Here is a 20,499-nt window from a genome sequence, read left to right on the forward strand (position 1 = left end):
TTTTCTGGCGTCAGGCGGTGATTTATTCAGGCCATTTTTCCGGTGGAGGCTCCCACGCTGTTAAATCAAGTGCCTTGCCAATTAAGTGCTGACTTGGGAAGTGGACGCAATCTTAACAGACATCTAACCGCAAATTAAACCGGGGCTCCTCACTCCGGGGGAGTGGGCGGGGCAGCCGGGGAAACCTTGCTGACTTGCAGGAAAGTCACAGGAGAGCCAGAGGAGAGCCAGAGCACTCCCTCCTCCGGTGGCGCTGCAGGGGCCGTGGGGCCAGGCCAGCAAGGGGGGGGGCTGCAGGAGGGCAGGCAGGGGTGGCCGGTCTTCCCCAACCCAAGATGTAACACCAAAAACAAAGCACCTCTCAGATATCCCCACCATCCCCTGGCCGCCCCTGCAGCCTCAGAATGGACAGCCCGCAGCCCGGCTCGGCAGCTCCCACCCGGGCGGAGCCCATAAGGGTGAGCCAAGGCCCCAGGGAGGAGAGCCAGTGGAGGCGGGGCTCACCCAGCCACCCCTGAGGCCACGCACCACCCTCGGGAGGGGTGGGGAGGTGGGTACAGAGGAAGGTAGGCAGCGCGACGACCAGGACCAGGTAGAGAAGGACACCTGCGCCAAGGCCCAGCACCTCTGGAACCGCCCAGAGAACATGCAGGTGACACAGGGCAGGGCGCATGCTGGAGGAGGCAGCCAGGGGCCCTTCCGGCATGGTCCTCAGCAGCTGGGAGGCTCCCCAACCCTGGAGTAACGTCTCCTGCACCTGCCTTCAGAGGCCCTGGCCCAGCCTGAGAGGAGAATCATGTTTTGGGGTAAGAGCAGCCTAAAGGATTGATATATGCAAAGAGTTAAATATGATATTGATTATCTGAGCGATGCTTTACTACTTTCTCTAAAACCAGGATAAAAGTGGTATTTAAAATGGTATTTGATTGTGTAAGGCACCCAGGTACTACTGGGCGACAAGGACATTTTATTTCTTCCTGTCAGAGGCAATATTTTCAGCTTCCTCTGCTCCTCATCTCCAGGGACATCTGGGGTCACCAGTGCTGGCACAGGAGAGCCCACAGTGCTGGCCAGCTGTGGCCAGGGGGCCCAGGCACAACCTGAGGGCAATCTCCCCAGAGTTCCACAGGGAGAAACTCTATTTTTTTAAAGATTTATTTATTTATTTATTCATGAGAGACACACAGAGAGAGGCAGAGACACAGGCAGAAGGAGAAGAAGCAGGCTCCATGCTGGGAGCCCCATGTGGGACTCAATCCCAGGACCCTGGGGTCACGCCCTGAGCGAAAGGCAGACGCTCCACCACTGAGCCACCCAGTGCTCCCTCCACAGGGAGAAACTTAACAAGACCTTCTGAGGCTTCCTTCACAATAGTCCTGCTAGCTTCTAGAAGAAGCTTCCCTCTGGCAAACCAAAGGGACACACGTGCTCTCTCTCACTTTGTCATGAAACACCTACCCCTGGCCGATGGATCTCTTCTTCCGTGAGCCACTGGCCCACAGGAGGCTGCACCATGGCTTGTGGTTTAGCCGTGGCAGTGGCAGCTCTTACAAGGTCCTGTCCCCCTTGGGATTTGCCCCCAAGGATGAGGCCTGGGCGAGGCACCTGCCTGCCTGGCCCCTTTCCCACTGCTTCCCCCAACGGGCTGGCCTGAAATCTGCCTGGCAGGCCTCAGCCACTCAATCCAACTCCCAAAGGACAAAGAAGTCGTCTGTACGTCACATGGATCAAGACACAGCGTGCTATGGCAGGCGAGACAGGCTGGCCCAGGCAAGGGGACACAAGCTTGCCAGCATGGCCGTCCAGGGGCAGATGGCCCAAGGCCGATGCATGTCAGGGACGGGAGGTGGCTGGGGAAGCAGGATGGCTGCCAGAGGGGGCTGGAACCTGCCCTGGGCCACTGCTGAGGCCTGTGTGCACACAGGCCCTAGAGCCCCGGATACCCGCTTCTCCTGGCTTCCCAGTGAAGGAGGGAACCCTGTTCCTGGAACCCGTGGCATGCCCGAGGAACCAGCATACAAGGGCTCTACGCACGGCAGCTCCGCTCGCAGACAAAGAGTGCCAGGCAACAGGAGCAGGACAGGAGGACACACGTGTCTGTGCAGAGCCAGGGACAGAGAGAGCAGAAACAAGAAACCCAGACACATGGCGGTGGTGACAGAAGCAGCAAGGCACAGACCAAGGACGGAGCAGCCAAAGGCTCGAGGGTCAGAGACATAGTCACAGACGTGAGCCCCGCAAGGTCAGGGGGCTGGCCGGTGATGGAGACTGTCCCAGGGGGGATGCACGGCACAGCATGCTGGCCTTCCCAGGGGCTGCTGGGCCCAGTCATGGCTCCATCCCCCCAGGGCCTCCTCCCTACCAGCATGGGCCCTGGGACAGACACCAGGAGCCCCCAGAGGGAGGTGAGCACCCCTACCTGATGCACAGGCCCAGCCTGAGGTGGCGCGAGCAGGTGTCCATCCCCTCCCTTCCCATGAGGGTGTCACCCGTCCCAGGGCCCCTCCCCTCCCGTGCCATTCACAGACGGAGCCTGGGTGCTACCCCAACACGCTCTCACCACACAGGCTGTGGCTGTGATGCCTGTGACCCCAGGCCAGATGCCTGCAGTCCCCATGGCCAGCAGGGAAGCAGTGACATAAACAGTATGGGGGGGGGGGGCAATGGTCACGGGGCCACATGATCACCAAGGAGGACGGGCCAGGGGCTCAGGCTGACAGATGTTAGGTCAGCCCCATCCTGGCCCCCACCCCAGCCAAGGGCCCGATGGCTGCAGGGGCTCCTCGCCCTCACTCCTGACCCCCTCGCTGCCCTCCATCATTACACGGGGCCGTCCCAGAGGTGTCCACACAGGCAGGTGGTATGAACAGACTCCGGACCCAGAGGGACTAGCTGGCCTGTTGCTAGGGTCCCGAGGGCCTGATGCCAGAGGGGCTCTGGGAGAGGCCTCAATGTGCCACCTGACACTGGGCAGGTGTTTGACCGTGAACACAGACCGCAGGGAGGCAGCAGGGCCCCTCTCGGCCAGTGTAGCAGCCAGACCCTGGCACGCGGGGGTCTCTCCTCACTCCACAGGGTCCTGCATCCCAGGCCCAGCTCTGCCAGCTCTGCCAGGTAGGCTGGGCACTACCACCTGGAAAAGGTCCCTATCTTCCAGATGAGGTTCCAGTGACAGCAGGTATCTCTGACCGTGTCCCGGCCTCAGCACCCATCGGGACTGACAGGGCTGCGGCGAGGTTGGTCCTCCTCCCTTCCCTTCCACTGAGGGGGTGAGGGGTCAGGGCCCCGCATTCTCACCAAGCCCCGGCCCCTCCCCACACTCTGCCAAGGAGCACGGGCATGTGTTCGGGCCTCAGGAGGACCCGCTGCCCTGCTGCCATGGGGCTGCTGACAGCTGAAAGGCCCGTTTGCTTCAAACAGACACAAATAAATAAATAAGGCAGACGCGCTTTGAACCGACTTCCAAATTAAGAGTTGCATCCTTGCTGTCAGGCCCCCGCCAGCAGTTTCTGTGGCACCTCCCGAGCAGAAACGCACCTCAGCCCATTTATTAGAATGATGAAGGCAAAGGGACCTACAATTGCACTCCTTCCTTAATGAGCAGCCGAAGGGATCGGTAAGCATAATTTCAGAGGCCAGTAATATTTTATATAATCGCCGAGTGGTTTAAATTGAAAACCCCCAACTGAATCAATATTTACTGCATTGAAACGAAATGAATAGTAATAAGTCACTAAGCTCCCTGTCCTGTTTCATAAAATAAAAAATTATAAAAATGAGCACAGGCGCAGGGAGGCCATCACATTAACTTTTACGGCACTTGGGGAGCCGTAACCGCCTGTTCTCATAAAATAAAATTCTAAAAAACCTGCCGGAGGAGACCTCCTTCAGCACTGCACGGGGAAGTGGGCGGGGCCCGGGTCACCCCCACGGGCTCTCTCCCAGAACCTGCCCAGGGCCCAGCAGCTCGGAGGCCAGAGCCTCGGCACCAAGTCAGTGCCCGCCCTCTCTGCCACCCCCAGGCCCAACTTCCTGCTCTCACCTCTTCACCTAGCGAGGGAACAGGTGCTGGCCGATGGGTGCTCCCCATGTCCAGAGGAAAAGCTGTTCTCTGGCCAGGCCAGGGCCCCGGGCCAGTGAGGGACATGAGTGAGTGAAGGCGGAGGATGGGTCCAGCCGCTGTGCCCTGTCAGAAAGCCCCAAACAGGAGCCTGAACCCCCCCGGACAGGACCATGGTGGCCTAGAAAGGCCAGGCTTTCCCTCAGGAGCTCCAGGTTCCCCAGGGAGACCACGGCCTATAGGGTTCCCGGGGTCCTTCTGGGTCGGGGACGCAGCAATGCTGACAGAGGCCAGAGCCAAGGGAGAGCCCCCTGGGAGAGAGGGGTGTCCTTCACTCGGCACTCTGAACCAGGGGGAGGGGAGCTCCCCTGCATCCCCCAGGCGGTAAATAAGTTCCACGCGCTCCTGTGGCTCAAGAACAAAGGACAGACCAACTTAAGAATAGGCCAAGGAGCCCAAATGGCCTTAAGTCGGCCCCTGAGTGTGTGCTCCACCCCACAGGCAGTCAGGGAAATGAAGACGAAATCATGACGAGGTGCCGCCACAGGCAAAGTGTGAAAATCAGAGAAACCAGAACACCAAGTGCCGTGATGGGGACAGAGGGGCATCTCTGCTCTGGGAAGTCAGACACGCACCTCTGGTGTCCCCGCACCCCCCCTCCTGGGGACACACCATGGCGAGGATGCTGGTCTCCAGGGGCCGGGCAGGAACAGTGAGCTGCCGTCCTCCACGGTGATCCAAAGTGGAATAACTCACGCGTCCATCGAGGAGAGAGCTAATAAACGTGTGTGGGCAAACCACGGAAGCCACTCAGCAATAAAAAGTGAAGTGCTGGCGCGGGGGCGGGGGGGGGAGGGCGCGCAGCTGCACGCATGTGATGCCCCAGATCAAGCCCGACAAATCCTCAGGGCAGACCCTCAGCACGGACATCCTGGCTATGGGCTGGCGACGGGGCGAGCTTGAGGGCACTCGGCGACAGAACGTCTCAACCACGACCGAGGCTGAGCCACACACTCGGATCCAGCATGTCACTGGATGTAAACGAATGTGGGGCTCCAGCGAGTGCACACGCCAAGAGTGAAGGACCAGGTGTCCCCCGACGGGGAGGAGCCACACCCCTGCGGGAAGGAAGCAGCGGCGCAGAACCGGAACCGACGGTATCAGCGAGCACGCCAGCTCTGCAATCCAGAGAGAGCCATGTGTGCAAAGACTGCCTCAAGGGTGCCTGGAAGCAGAGATGCACAGCCCCAACCAGGACCCCCCCCTTCACCCCCCGTCACCCCAGGGCCACGAGAGCCTCGGCTGTGGGGGACACGGTGCAGCCAAGAGCCGGGTTCTGCAGGCAGCGGGCTAGTTCCAACCTAGGGACAGAGAGTTTCAGGCGAGCCTGGAAGCCACAAGGAACCACGTGCAAAGGACCCAGGCCACCCAAAGGGGCTTCCATAGGCCGGGGGCGGCCCAAAGTGAGGATCCAGATGAATCACAGTAACAGACTACAGGCTGTAGGATAAAATAAAACAGAAACACCTGGACTCCACGCTGCCAGAAATAAGTCAAGGAATGTACAATGTGGTGGGGGATGAGGGACAGTGGATCCTGGCAGGAGAGGGTCGGAAACCACGAAGGGTCTAGAAGGCGTGGGGGCAGCCCAGCGAGGAACAGAGCGCCCCGCACAGGGTGGACAGGCCTCTCTGGCCAGATGCCAGGCCCGCAGGCCACAGGGAGGGGCCGTCCGCGCTCCCACGGCAGCCCTGCTACCCGCCGACTGAGTTTCCTGGCACGCGCAGGCCTCCTGGCCCACGGACGCTGCACGAAGCGCCTGGCCCCCATTCTCCAAAACTCAGGGTCGGCAAAGTCGGAGCAAGGCTGAGGGCCGGCTCCAGGCTCCAGGCCTCTGAACAGACGCAGAGCCCAGATGCCAAGGGGGTGCACAGCCAGCTCCGCCTCCAGGCAGCACTCCCTGGTCTCCCTGGGGGACCACACACAGCGGCCGGTCAGGGGGCACCGAGTCTCCAATTTCCACACAAATGGTTGTACAGGAATGAATGGGGAGAAAATGATATAGCACAGAGGCAAAGTACAAGCAGCCAGAGAACTCAGGCGAAGAATACAGTTTTTTGAACTTTCCCATAAGTACAAAAGGGTATCGGGATGAACTTAAAGGCAAGACACCCCACGACCGTCTGCCAGGCCGGCCAGGGACAGATGTGGTATCGTGGTCTGCAAGGTCCTGCGTGGCTGGACGCCCTGTGGAGGAACCTGGGCCAGGGTCACTCACCACCTGCCCAGCACTGCCGAGCCAAGGCTCCCCAATGGGCTCCGGGGTATCGTGCATTGCCCAGGCTAGTCCAGCCTCTGCACTTGAACCTGCTCGCCCCACCCCTCCGGCTTCGCGCTGTGCGTGCCATTTCCTCTGCCAGGAGACCCCGCCATGCGTGGCCACCTCCCCATTCACCAGCGCCAGGCCTGGGAGAGATCCACAACTAGAGAGGCCCGGCTGGGCACAGCTCCCAGGCCTGCTGCCCGGGGACAGGTGAGCAGCTGCCTCCTCGGGGTCTGTCCCCTCCTGGACCACAGCTTCCACACAGGCATCCTCCACAAACCTCAGGCTGTGGCCAGAGAAGGGAAAGGGCAGGTAGGAGCCACTAGTGCCACCACCTGGGGGCCTCCCCGTCCTGCCAGGGACTGACCTGCACTTCAACAGCCCAGAACAGGGAGAGATGGCTCAAGGACCACCCAGTGAAGAGCCCCGGCCACACTACCCCCGAATTCGAGCCAGGGTCAAAGGCCATCTCCCACAGCATGCAGGGCCTAGAAGTCCCCGTCAGTGTGGTCAGGAGCCCCCTGCACTGAGTGTCATTGTGTCATCAGAGCTCATGACCTGGATGTCAGCAACCAAACTGCATGGTCCACACCAGGTGGGTGGCTCCCCTCTTTCCCTACTGCCCTCAGAGGGGACACGGAGGTAAGCCACAGGGGCCGGGGGGCTAGTGTGGCTCAGGTCACCCCACCAGCCCCGGCCCCAGGCACCCCCCGTGGCCCCTGGCAGTAGCTCCTCGCCTCACACAGGTCTGGCCATCCCAGTCAGTTCTAGAAACCCCAAGTGTGGATGGTGATGCCCCCACCCGGTCCTCCGTGGCTGGAGAGGGTCAGGGGCCCATGGGCTCTCTGGTCCCCACCGAGCAGAAAAGTGGGCAGCAGGCTTTCCCCAGGGCCCACAGGACAGGCCATTCCTGAGGGTCATCCATGCAGGCACATACCACCACCGACTCCAGCAAGGAAAGCCCCATGGGGGGGGGGGGGCAGAGAGCAGTCCCCGCAGCGCACATCGGGCACTCCTCCTGACCTGCTCTTGCCCTACGGAGATAGCACCCTCTCTTCCACGGGCATACCCAGGCGGATGGAGCCCCACATGCATCCAAGCTAGGCCTTCCCTGCGTCTGACAGAAAACCAGGACGGCCCAACTACCTGCTGCATGGAGCAGGCTGGGGCCGGAGTGGGTCTCTTACACCCAGACCCCAGCACCCGTGTGGAAGCAGCCAGACAGCTCTCTCAGCTCGAAGTGGACACGTCTGTCAGAACCAATTCAAGGGGATCCCTGGGTGGCTCAGCGGTTTAGGGCCTGCCTTTGGCCCAGGGTGCAATCCTGGAGTCCTGGGATTGAGTCCCACGTTGGGCTCCCTGCATGGAGCCTGCTTCTCCCTCTGCCTGTGTCTCCTGCCTCTCTCTCTCACTATCATGAATAAACATGAATGGATGAATGAATAAATAAATACATAAATAAATAAATAAAATCTAGTTCATTAAAAAAAAAAAAGAACCAATTCAAAATCTTGCTGCATTGGCCATGGCCGCTCAGCACGCTCACGGGCAGCGGGAGCCATGCCCGGCCTGGCACGCTTCTCAGGCTGTTGGTAAAGGCTGCGCCCGGCAGAGTCATCATGGGGCAGCTGGGGGCCTAGATGTAGCCGGGCACCGTGAATGACTTCCTGGGCTCCCCATCAGAGGGAAGGGAGGGTGCAGGCGGGCACCCCCGGGAACATGCAGGCAGGTCAAGATCAAGGTTGGCCACTGCCCTGGGCCTAAACAGCAGTTACAGCCTGGGAAGGGGTTTGCCGGGAGGAAGGGCTGCAGCCCCTTGATGCACACCCCCCACCCCTGCCAGCCCAGCAGCAGGGCTCCAGGTCCCAACTTCAATACCACCTCTAGGTGGCCCCTGCCCTCTGAGCAAGACATTCCAGGCTCCTTCCCCATGCCCCCTTGGAAGGCCCTGGAAACATGGCCACACAGACCACACCTGCCCCACCCCTAGAGCGGCCTTCTCTGGGCATCCCTGAGCACCCATCCACCCTGGGTAGATCTCAGCACTTCCCAGCACTGAGCACCCCATGGACGTACATGCTTCACTCATCTGCTTGCCTCCTGCTGGGAGGAGAGCACTGTGGGCAGAGTGGGCACCTGGCACAGGTGGGGAAGCCCTGCCACTTAGCACCAGGCGCTCTCTAGCCCTGTAACAGGTCCTGACCTGGGCTGAGCAAGCGGGGCCCTCACCAGGCACAGAGCAGGGCCTGGGGTGCTGGCCATGAAATGCAGGGAGCTCCTCTCACTACCATAGGTCAGGAGGCTGTGGGAGCCCCAGTTCCACTAGCCTGGTCAGGGCAGGTCTGGGGAGGAGCAGGCATTCCCCAGATGGACCAAATGTGCCCTCCAAAGTCCTCCTGGAACCTTAACTGCAGGGGCATGGTGTCTGGAGGTGGGCCTTTGAGAAGTGCTCAGGGTTTGACGGTCAACAGGACGAGGCCCCCACAATGGGACCGGTGCCCTTACAAAAGGAGGAGAAACACCAGAGCACTGTGTGTGCCGAGGGAGGACATGGCGAGAAGGCTCCGTGCAGCCTGGACAAGAGCCCGCCATGCCAGCACCCTGACCTCACAGGTCCAGCTCCAGAACAGAGACAACACACGTCCGCTGCTTAGGTGGGCCAGGCTTCGGAGCTGTGCCATGACACCCCGAGAGCCGGGGTAGGCAGACAGGGGTGCTGAGGGGAGCACAGAGGACCCCACGGCCACCCTCAAGGGGATGCGGCCCATCCTCAGGCTGAATTCCTCTTTAATGAGATGTCACCACGGAGAAGCATTTCAGAGCCTTCAAAATCGCAGCCCAAACCTCGTCAAACCACCCGGAGATTACTTAAGATTTACCGCACAGACACAAAAATAAAATAAAATAAAGCACAGCAGCCCTGCGCGCAGCAGCCCCTGTGACAGCACCATTTGTAGTCGGGACAGAGCGGCCTCCAGACTCATCTGCTTAAGCACAGCGGCTCCTGTGTACTCCGCGCTTTCACATCAAATGAATTTGGAAAGAGAAAAAAAGTGACAGGCAGTTTAGGGATATAAGTCACATTTCAGCTTCAGTTCAGATTAATGAACTTGCTGGAAACCGCCGAGGGCACAGGCAAATCCACAAATCTGAGAACAAAAACATTAAATCCTGGCTCAGTGTGAGCCTCAGCCCTCCGGTGCGCTCGTGGGACCCTCTGCGGCCCCCCAGGGCTGTGCTGGGCGGCAGTGGTACAGGGTCCCAGGGGCCCAGCCCAGCCCCCTGGGGGTCCTGAACCGATCCAGCCCACAGCCTCTGAGGCCAGCAAGCGCTGACCCTACATCCAGGCGGCCCGAGGCCAGGAGCCTGCTGGCCAGGGGGTGGTAGTTGGTACCACAGACAACCCCCCCCCCACACACACACAGTTAAGTGTCCTTCCCAGGAGGAACTTGCCACCTCCAGTCTTTCTAATACCAGGTCCCTTGTGGTGCAGGATCGAGTGTGGCAAGCCCCCCACCACAATGAGGGGTGTCATCCCTCAGAACAGGGAGGGCAGGGGCTTGCCAAGGCCACTGGCCATTAGCTGTAGGGCCCTGCTCAGCACGCCTGGCTCCTCCGGGCCGAGAGCCTTGTCCCCTGGCCTTCCTGCCTGCCCAGGCCACAGCGCGGGCTACTCACCAGTGCTCCCCGGGCTCCCCAGGGATGCAGCAGCTCCACGCACAAACAGCTTCCTCTCTGCAGTGAGTGTGTGCAGGAGGGTGGGATCCAGGGCCACCCCATGCCAGCGGGGGCACTCTTGGCCACTGGGTCACCTGCCTTACTTCCCATCTGTGTGTACCAGCCCCCAACACTGCCAAATGAAACTTCTAGGACTGTTGGGGCTTGCCTACTGCTCCCCCTACGGGTGTTCCCCTCTGGGGTGGGTGCAGATCAGGAGGCCCAAGGAGAGCTCAGGGCCCCTGGGCTCAGGCTGGTTACCTGGCAGGAAGTCCTGCTTTCTCACCACTGCGGCCCTGATCCCTGGCACCTGGGCCCAGCCACCAGCCCAATCCCTCCTTCTGCCCAGGGAAAAGCTAAAGAGCCTGCTGATGCACGGGGCAGAGATCAAGGCCACATCCAAGGCCAGTCAGCCAGAGCCTCCCTGGGGCCCGCTGACCATACACAGGCAGCCAACAGCTCTGATGGAGCTGAAGGTGGCAGGGAGGTGAGCACCAGACTGGCTGTTGGGCCTGGAGACAGGCCCTTTATGCTGCCTCGACAAGCCAGGCCCAGGTGTATGTAGCCAACAGTGAGGCCAGGCAGCTGGCAGGTGGCCATTCCTGAGGGTCCAGGTGACCTTGGGCAAAGGAAGCCCGGCCCACGGGCAGACACATTTCCCAGGACCTGAGCCACTCAGCCCTCAGCACCCACCACTGCAGGCCCACCAAGCCCAAGGCCTGGCTCCCCAAGAATCCAGGGCCCTGTGCTCAGGATATGTCCTGGATGCCTGTGGCAAAATGGTCAGGGCACACAGAGACCCCAGTGAGAAAAGCCTCCACATGTGGCCTGTTACCGTGCAGCCATCCTGAGGGCGAACTCAGCCACACAGGCATGCCCGGGGAGGGCTCTAAGGCCAGGGCACCTGGGGACCTGCCCTGAGCTGCAGCCACCATGCACAAGCCGGGACTACAGGACATGAGCCGTCTGGCACCCAGCATAGCCTGGGAGAGGCGGGCCTCTGGGCTCTGCATAGAGCCATCCTGGGCAGGGACCCCCTAGCTGCTCCCACCCAGCAGAGCGACAATTGGGCCCCTGGGCCGGGCCACCCAGGCAACCACAGCCCTCCCTGTGAGGTAGCTGGCCGGCCCCATCTCCGCTAGGATAAGGAACTTGTGAGGAGCAGTGGCCATGCAGGGATGGCCTGTCCATTCTCAGCCTTGCCTATAGCACCCACAGCACCGGGCTGCCTCCCCTCACAGCCCACCCATCAACCTGACCCATACCTGCCCATGTGGCTCTCTCAGTTCCCACCTGCTCCTCACCTCCGAAACTGAGAAGGCATATTCCCTGTCCTGCTGCCCCCTGGGCTGTTCTCCACCTTACGGGCTTGACATTCTGACTGGTTACAAGGTGGCTACTGTTTAGTGGGCGCCCTCAGCACCCCTAAGGGTTAGGGATGCTAACCCTCTTCCCCAGGAGCCCTCACCCCACAAGGCCTGGCACCCGTTTCTGCTTGGCGGCCCCTGCAGGCCCAGCATGCTCAGAACTGGCCCAGCTGAACCCAAACCCGGGGGCTCCTTGGCACTCAGAGACAAAAGCTAACCCCAGCCCCTGCCACATGCCCAGGGAGAGGCAGGCCGGGCCGGGGCTGGATGCAGGCTGGAATGCGGACTGCAGGAGGGGAGGCAGGAGCAAGAATCAATAAATCTGAACCTCATTCATGATGATCTGGGGCTCTTATTAAGTAAATTAATTTAAGTTAATTTAGCTCGATCATGACTCCCGATCACAGTGATTTAGTGAGGGGGAAATTGCATTAGGAAAGGCCATGCTCACTAGATAGGAGAACGGAAGAAAATTAGACCCACTTAGCACTGTGAATTAATATGGAAATAGCAGGTGTAAATTTAACCTTATCGAGAGAGTGAAAATTATCTTCATAAATTTGTAGAAATAGCCCCCAAGATACTTATAAATCTATTTAAAACAAAAATATTACAAAAAGTGCAGTAAAATTAATTTAAAATATACTTCCAGCTATTGCCTCCAGAAAAATCGGCAGCAGGGCCAAGTTTAGTGCAGCCTCGTGGTAAGGGAGGAGGGCAGTGGATGCTGCCGCCTGCCTGCGAGGGCTGGTCGCCCAGTACACCTGCCAGGGGTGGGAAGGAGGCACTTGCTTTCACGGCCCCAAGCCTGGCAGCCACTGTCGGCAGGGGGTTCATGGTAGGCTAGCATCTGCCCAGGCCTCCAGGTGGTCCAGCCCCCGGGAGCACAATGATCCCTTGCCCCACAGCCTCCAGCCGAAGTTACATGCCCTAGAGTGCCCACTGCAGCCAGGTGGAAGCCTACGGGATGCAGGAGCTCCCCCAGGAAGGAGGGGGTACAGGACAGAGAGCGAGGGTCTTCCCACCTACCCGCCAGAGCTGTCACCCCTCCCCTACCTCATCAAAGGAAGGGGCCACACCTCACGCTGGGTCTCTCCTGAGGCCCCAGGGCTGAGCAGGCTCATGAGTGAGACCCCCAACTTCTGTCCCCCAGTGCTCCTTGTCCCAGCTAGCCCTCTGACTTCTGGGCCTGGGGCACCCAGAAAAGAAGGGGGAACTGCCCCCACCCTGCAAGCTGTCAGCCTGGAGCACCTGTGTGGGGGCGGCACAGAGAGGGCCTCAGCCTCATCTCCTGCCTCCAATAATCAGTATGTCAATGCAAAGGCAGGACCACGGCCTCCAGAGGGCTGCTCAGGGCCCAGACTCTGACCGCAAGTCCCTCCCTGTAGGACGCCCAGGCACAGCTCCCGGTGTGGCCACAATGCCTGGACGAGGGCCTCCTACCTGGACAGGGAGAGCCGCCGTGCCCGCCAGGAGGGCAGGGCCAGAGAAAACTGCGGGGCGTTGAGAGGAGACACTGGGGTCTTCTTGACGATGCGGTAGCGGGTCTTGATCACTTTGCTGGTGGGAGGGGTCCGCAGGGTGTGCAGGCTGGATGCTGAAGAGAAAACCCACACAGAGGGGATCAGTGGAGGTCAGCAGCTCCCACTCCTGCCCCACGGTGCACATGTGGCCCCAGGGCACCCAGTGGCCCAGGGCTGCAGGAGAGCTGGGCCTAGGCCTGGAGCCCTGAGATGTAAGACATCAGGGACACGCAGTGACTCGGGCAGGGAAACGGGCCACCCAGTCTCCTGGGAACAGCCGACGAGGGCAGCATCACGGGCTGGTGCCCCTCAGCAGGCGGGACCTAAGCGCCCAGCCTCAGGGCTGGCCCCACTGCCCAGAGCTTCCAGCGAGCAGCGAGGAGGGGACTGCGGGCAGGCCCGGGAGGCCAGGGGTACAGAGTGCTCACCTCCCTCCCCGGGCACCGCCCTGCCAAATGCTCACGCAGATTTATGTATTTAATCACCAGTTTTCATAACATCTTGCGGGGTGATGAACGCCACAGCTTTTCTTCTTGCTGAATGTTTCATGCAATTAACAGGGATCTGTTTTGCCCCAGTTCCCTTCCACTTGATAGCCGGCAATTTCTCCACAGCTTCGAGGAATGTACTTAATTGCCCGGCTCTCATAATATACAGCTCTAACTGCCCAGATAATTAAAGTGAATGCGGCGTGGGCCGCAGGCGCCGAAGCCTCTCCTGACCCACCCTCGGCCGGCAGCCTCCCAGGAAGCTCCCCTCTCGGACAGGCGCTCCTCTGTCCAACCTGCCTGCGCAGCAACCGGGAGCTCGGCTAGGGCCCCGGCAACGGGTGCTTGCCTGCGGCTCCCAGTCCCAGAGACACCGCACCAGGAGCTGACCCAGATATCACGCCGGGCGGCACGGCCAGGCAGCCAGGTGGCAGGAGGGGAGCCAGGCGAGGCCCCCAGCACAAGGCATGTGGTGCATTAGCACCAGAGTGGGCCCGTGACCCTTCGGATGAAGCCCGCCCGGAGAGCAGGATGGCCCAGGAGAGGGAGCAGGGCAGAAGCAGGGCAGGCACACGGCGGCACCAGACCCACAGACCCCACGCTAACTGCCCAGTGCCAGCCACTCCCTCCACTCCCGTGACAACACAGACCTGAGAGCTCCGTGACCTCTACCTGCCCCCCAGGACCCCAAGGATTCACCCTCCCAGCACCCACAAACTGGTCCAGACTGGGGTCCTCCCTGTTACCTGCCCACAGGAAGGAGCTGTTACAGGTCTATGGACAGCATCTAAAAATCATCTTCCACAGCCCTAGACCCAAGACACCTCTTGCCCACCACCAGGCCCCCGAATCAGCACCTTGGCCCACAAACCTCCTCTCCAGGCTTGCCCAGACCCCCAGAACCCAGTGTACCGTGGGGGACGCCTCCTGGCCAGAAGCAAGGACAAGCCTACCCCATGGGCACCACTGCACCCACAGAGCCAGTAACTGGCTGGTAAGTGGCACTGTGCTTCCTTGTGCAGATGCCAAAAGAGCCCCTCCTCCAGGTGTCCCCTCACCCTCTGCCAGGGCTCCCGTCCACCCACGAGGCAAGGCCAGGACACGGCGAGGTTCAGAGCCCTCCCAAGTGCCCCCAGACCAGAGCGCCTACCCCTGCTGTCAGACCAAGGGGGATGTATAGGCCCCTCACACCGGTCAGGGGGTGAACACGGGGCCTCGTGGCCCAAAGAGTGCTAGGGCAGGACACGGCTCTGGTCACCGACATGCGGCAGGGACCCACAGCCACAGGCCACCAACGGGGTCACGACATGTGCAGGTGAGACCAGACCAGACACCCCCCGCACAGGACAGGCCCCCTCCCCCACTTCTCTCTGGCTCTCCCTGTCTCCCCTTCATTCTCCCTCCCTCCACAAGCAGCAGCTCTGGGGAGTCAGGGAGAAAAAAGAAACTCAGCAAAAGCAAAGGGCGCCATGGCGTCACCAGGGACACCTGGTCTTGCTGAGCAACCAAAGTGAGCAGATTGTTCACTCTGGGCACCCCACACACACTTGGGACACAGGGGAGAGCCCAGCATGCAGTGGGCATCGGTAGACAAATGTTTGCTGAATTGAATTTTCAAGGTCTTACAAGCAAAGATAGACCAAAGAAAATCAATAACACCTCGTTCCAACTAAGATTCCTTAGGTCGTCCCAGCCCCTAGCTACCCCCACCGCCTCCGACCACCGCGACCTCCCGGCTCTGCAGCCCCTGCACCTGAACAGCACCCCTGCCTGTAGCCCATGGCCCCTGCTCAAGGGCTGCCCCCACCCACCAGAGCCACACAGCCCTGGCTCTGCAGCCGGATCCCTGCTTGGGGGCACTGGGCCTCACCAGCCTCTTCCTCTTCCTTCTAAGCACACTCTGTTCCCCTCTTCAGAACGCACCACACTGCCACCTCCTCCAGGAAGCCCCCGGCCCCCATGCCCAAAGGCTTGGGCTCTGCGCTCAGGGTGACGGGCAGCACGATCTGTAACATGCCCCTGCACACTGCAGGCCTGTCCTCAAGTCAGGTTTTCACTACTCAGTGTCCAATCACCATAGTTTCTAGGAGAAGACAAAGGGACAGAGCAGACCTTCTCTTAAGAGGCCAATGGGTGTCAGTGCCCTCAGGGCGGCATCAGTTAGGCCCGCACCCCACCCCCCAGCAGCCAGCACCCTGCCCCCTGCAGGCCACTCCTGGTCAGGCGGTGTGGACACAGCGGAAGTGCTCGTGACAGTGACCGCGGACAGAGCTGCCCAGGGCGTCCGTGCACAGGGCACAGAGATGGGCCACGGGGATCACAACGCTGGGGTACAGGGAGCAAAGGCAGAGTGGCCAGCGCGGGCAGGCTGAGAGGCCCCGAGGCCCCGAGGCCACGGCACGGCGCCCGGGGCTCGCCCCAACCCCGCGGCTGGGAAGGCTGGCCCAGCAGCAGCCTGCCGTTCCTCCCGGCTGGCGGAGGGTTTGTGTAGATAATCATGTTATTTAGATAGGATGTGGGTTTAATTCCCTTCATTACAGACTCCCAGGGTTGTAATTTTTTTTCTCCGCATGATGTATTCCCTGTGGCACATTTCACTCAAATCAAACCCTCTGCGCCTTTATTGCCAACGAGGCCCGGGCGCCGCGTTATCAGGCCCACACACACAGCCCTCTCCGCCCTGCCGTGCAGAGGTCACTTCTAATGACTAATCGATCTCATTAGCTTTCCTAATTAAAAACTTTACTACCGCAATGGAAGACAAACTACAAAAAAACCGCTGGCATCATATTTGAGTGGGATATGAGCCCATCTATCAGCAGAGCCCACGCACCCGCAGCAGGCCCAGGGCCCGGCCCCCCGCGTTCCCATGCCCGGGGGCCCTGCGCAGGGGGGGCGGGGGAGGGAGACGCCACCACCAGGGGCCCTCCCGGGCTCCAGGCACAGGTGCTGCAGGCATAGGCAGGCGTGCTGCCAGGGACAGGGGCCACCGAGGCCCAGAGAGCCAGGGACCCATCCGGGGTAGAGCACAGGGCACGGCCCTCTGTGAGCCTGCTGCAGAAGCCCGGAGCACACCAGCCCCTGGCCTGCCCCTCCCAGGGCCGCAGGGCACGGGGTGGATGGCAGAGAAGGGAGGGCTGGGGGCCGTCCAGGCTCGTCTGCCGCAAACCCCAGGCCCAGCTCCCCAGCTCCCCAGACAAGCCACCCAGATGGCACAGCCCAGCAGACGGAGGTCATGGCTCGCTCTCTCTGATGTAGTGCAGCGCAGGAGTTGAGATGGAGTTCAGATTTTTATGGAACTTCAAAGGGCAATAACTAGGTAGAAAATGAGTTGCTAATTTCACAATTGTTTAATGAATAAGAAGAAGATGAAGGCTTTGTGCTAAGACCTGCCTGAAGACGGGACCAGCAGGGGCAGCTGCATCTGAAACAGGCCTGGCAAAGCCAGGGCCACGAGAGTGTTCCCTGCAGGCCCCGGCTGTCCATGTGTGCTCCCCCGGGACCCCGTGTCCCAGGCCCCATACCCCGTAGTTCCCTGTCCCCCAGCCTCTGGGCTTGCCTAGCAATGGACCATGGATGGTGACACTGGAGCCTCCAGAAACAGGCCAGCTGAGCAACAGGCTGAGGGCACCCGAAGAAGGCGGTGGCTCAGTCCACAGCTGGGTTTCCCACCCCCTGTTCCAGAAGCCTCTTTCCTGAGCCTCCAGGGGCTAGGCAGCATGAGGAGGCAGCTGGGGTGCTGCGGGTAGAGGCACAGCCCAAGGGCACGCTGCCTCCAGCCCTTCCTCTCAGCCAAGGGATGGGACAGCCGAGTGACCAGCACCTGAGCACAGAATTCACCAGAATCAGCCATACAAGACACCCATGCCAATGGCGCAGGACTGAATGGAGCCTGAACACAGACAATCCAATGTGCCTGGAAACCAAGCTATGCTCCTGAAGGAGGGGCCCCAGGCCCCTGTCTCCCAGGGCCACTGCAGCATGACGGGGGAGAGACCCCCTGGCTGAGGGTGGGGAGCCAGGCTGTTGGGGGGCCATGCGTGGAGGCCCTCTCCCGGGTCCGGCTCCCCAGCGCACGCTGGATGAGATCCCCGCCCTGTGCAAACTGCCGGCTGTGCTTCCCACCAACGGCGACGCTGACACCTGGGCACCTCCGAAGTGCCCACGCCCCTCACTGGCTGAAGACTGTTCTAAAACGCCGTGTCGTGGCTCAGCATTTCAGAAGGCACACTGACTTCCGCTCTTCTCCCCCAGAAACCACTCCCCTCTCCCAGTCGGCTCAGGTCACAGCTGGCCTGTGGTCAAGCCGTCGGCAGATAGTGCCCCCACCTGCTGCCCTCAGGCCGCCCACAGCCCTTCACTGGGATGGGCGCGGGGGCCCCTACCTGACCGGGGCCTGTGGGTGCCAATTACAAGCAACTAACACACCTCCAAACTCGCCCTTCTGCGGTCTGAAAGGTCTTTTCTTCCATGGCAGTCTTTGATGAGGTGCCAATTTCGGCCCGGCCCAGGATCTGGCCCTGGTGTCCTCGACCCTGGCATAAGGCAGATGAGAGGGGACAGTGCAGGCAAGGTGTCGGGCCATGGGAACCAGCCCGCTCCCCTCCTTGGCAAAGATGCAGGACAGCACCGTGCAGGGGTGCTGTTGGTGCACCCCAGAGAGAGGGCAGGAGGCCACGGTGAGTGCCTGGGGACCCGTAAGCTGGTGGGGTAGGGGCACACCCACAGATCCCTCCCCTGCAAGGCCTCTTCCTTGGGCACTGTCCCTGAGTTCCCACAGCCTTCAGGGTGGGCCCTACACACAATCCTGTTCTCCAGTGACAGCAAGACTCTCAGCTCCTAAGAGGCTGCTTACAGTTGTGACTATACTGGATGGTGATCAGTGATGCAAAGAGGGGCACACCACGGCGGGACCCACGGGAAGCACCTCCCGGCAGGGACATCGCCAGCTCAGAAGGAGCAGAAGGGGCCTGAGTGGGCCCAAAGGGAGGGGACAGTATGGCCACAGGCCCCAGACAATGAGAAGCAGGGCACAGCTCTAGGCAGGCAATGCTCTGGCTTCTCCCAGCAGAATTGGGGAGGTGGACTAGGGGGCTACAGGGAGCCTGGGGAGGAGCTGGCTGGCACAGGATCTGGGCATGCCCCACACTCCCTTTAGGTTGGTAAAAGGCTCGCACCTGCGACCAGGGCCTCACCGTGCTCCCAGACTCTGCAGGACACCAGGGACAGTGACAGGGGCAGACTTGGGGCCAAGGTGGGCCAAGCAGGACAGGTGGGTCCAGACAGTGGGCAGGTAGCAAGGAGTCCACAGAACCTGAGCTGGGGAAGGGTCCCCAGAGAGCCAACGGGAGGACTGAACGCAGGCAGACTGCTGGCACCTGGCTCGAGATGAGTCACGTGGCCCTCTAGGCCCTAACCTTCCCACCCTGACAGGACCGCCAACCCCTCAAGGGGCAGGCAGACCCAGGGAGGCACAGGCCAGCCCAGAGCCCCCCAGTCTGTGCAGCAGGAGGTGCCATTGGGCCCTCGCTCCCCCTGGCCGCAGCTAGGCGGCCCGAGGGACATGAGGCCGTGTGCCAGAGCACGTGCTCCCGGGGGAGGGGCTGTGCCAGCAGTTTCTCCCCAACAACACTCCCCTGCACTCTTGGGGACACGGCCACGGACACCAAGCAGAAGAACAAGCACACACTCTGGAAAAGCCTTCAACAGGTAGTGCTATCCCCACATCTGAAACTCTGCCATGCATCTGAGCTGTCCGCAGAGCCTTGAGCCTGGCGGGACGCCCGTGCCCACTGCCAGGGCCACAGCCCACGTCGGCAGGACATTCTCTCTGCTGGGATGGGCAGGCGCTGCCAGCAGGAGCCCAGATGCCTGCACCTCCCGGCCGAGGGCCAGGACCCAGAGCACCCCCTGGAAGGCACGGCAGCCCGCGCAGCCACAGCGGGTGAGGCCTGGCCCGGGGGAGGGCTGGGACCGGGCCCCACACCCTACTCCATCTCAGAGCAGTGAGGTGCGCCCGCCCTCTCCAGACACGGCCCCTCCACCAGGGGGTTTCTGAAAATCAACCTCATCTGAGCTGTCCCCTTGGTGACCCTCATGGTCCTGGACACGGTGATAGCCGGGCTGCACTGGGGGTGGAAACGGCCTGAGCGTCCTCGGAGGGGCGGGCAGGCCCCAGAGGCCACCAGGAAAGACTCCATGGATGCGTGCCACTTGCAGGAGGCGGAAGAAAGGCCCTGTGGTGACAGGCTCTGGTCCTCAGGCGGCGGGGAGGGGTTCCCAGCAGCACCCTCCCACTCCACGGCTCCCCGAGGCTCAGGCCGGCTCCTCTCGGGCAGAGCTGCCAAGGGACAGCTGGCCTGGAGGCTGCCCCAGCAACGCTGCACCCCGCTCCCCAACCACGGCTGCGCCACGGAGCCCACCCTGTTGCCCACGACCGCACCTTGGACGGCGCTTCCCGCTCACAGCCTGGCACCCAGTGCCCCGCAGACCCGCCAGGGCTTTCACACCCCGGTCCCCGGCCCTTCTGCTCCATGCTTAGCCAGGAGGGGTGCGTCCGGTGGAGGGCTGGGGCTCCCAGCGTGCCCTGTCTGCGCACTGCTGGAGCTGGGCAGCCAGATTGGGGTCCGGCCCTGAGCCCTGGGGAGGACGCCCACAGCCCGGCTTCCACTGCCGCTGCTGAGGCGAGGGCTCAGCTACACCACCCGCCCCCCGGCTTGGGCCGAGCCACAGGCTTCCACCAGACACCGAGGGACACCCTGGCCATCCATCCCCACTGGGCTGGACCGCCCCTCCCTCCCTGGCCCCTGGCCCTACCGCAGGGCAAAGATCCAGCAAAGGGCCCTGGGCAACTGGGGGCCCACTCCACCCCAGGACGCCTGCAGGGCTCCCCTTGCTCCCAGATGGCATCGAGGCCACACGCACAACCCCAGCCCGGGTCCCGTTCACACAGGCATGGATACCACAGGGCAGGCAGGCTCTGGCGGCCAGAGGAGAGGAAGGAGCTCCGCTGCGTCACACC

General features: G+C 61.5%; 1 protein-coding gene across 1 annotated transcript in view; it reads right to left on the reverse strand.

The window, feature by feature from the left end:
* The window catches only part of ZC3H3 (zinc finger CCCH-type containing 3), an 85,182-nt gene that overhangs the window by 35,812 nt on the left and 28,871 nt on the right, over window positions 1-20,499 (reverse strand). Inside the window, 1 exon segment of the mRNA XM_055314216.1 lies at window positions 12,911-13,064. Within this exon segment, the coding sequence (XP_055170191.1) occupies window positions 12,911-13,064 (154 nt within the window).

The sequence above is a fragment of the Nyctereutes procyonoides genome, unplaced genomic scaffold (genome assembly GCF_905146905.1).
Source record: "Nyctereutes procyonoides isolate TBG_1078 unplaced genomic scaffold, NYPRO_anot_genome, whole genome shotgun sequence".
Taxonomy (NCBI): domain Eukaryota; kingdom Metazoa; phylum Chordata; class Mammalia; order Carnivora; family Canidae; genus Nyctereutes; species Nyctereutes procyonoides.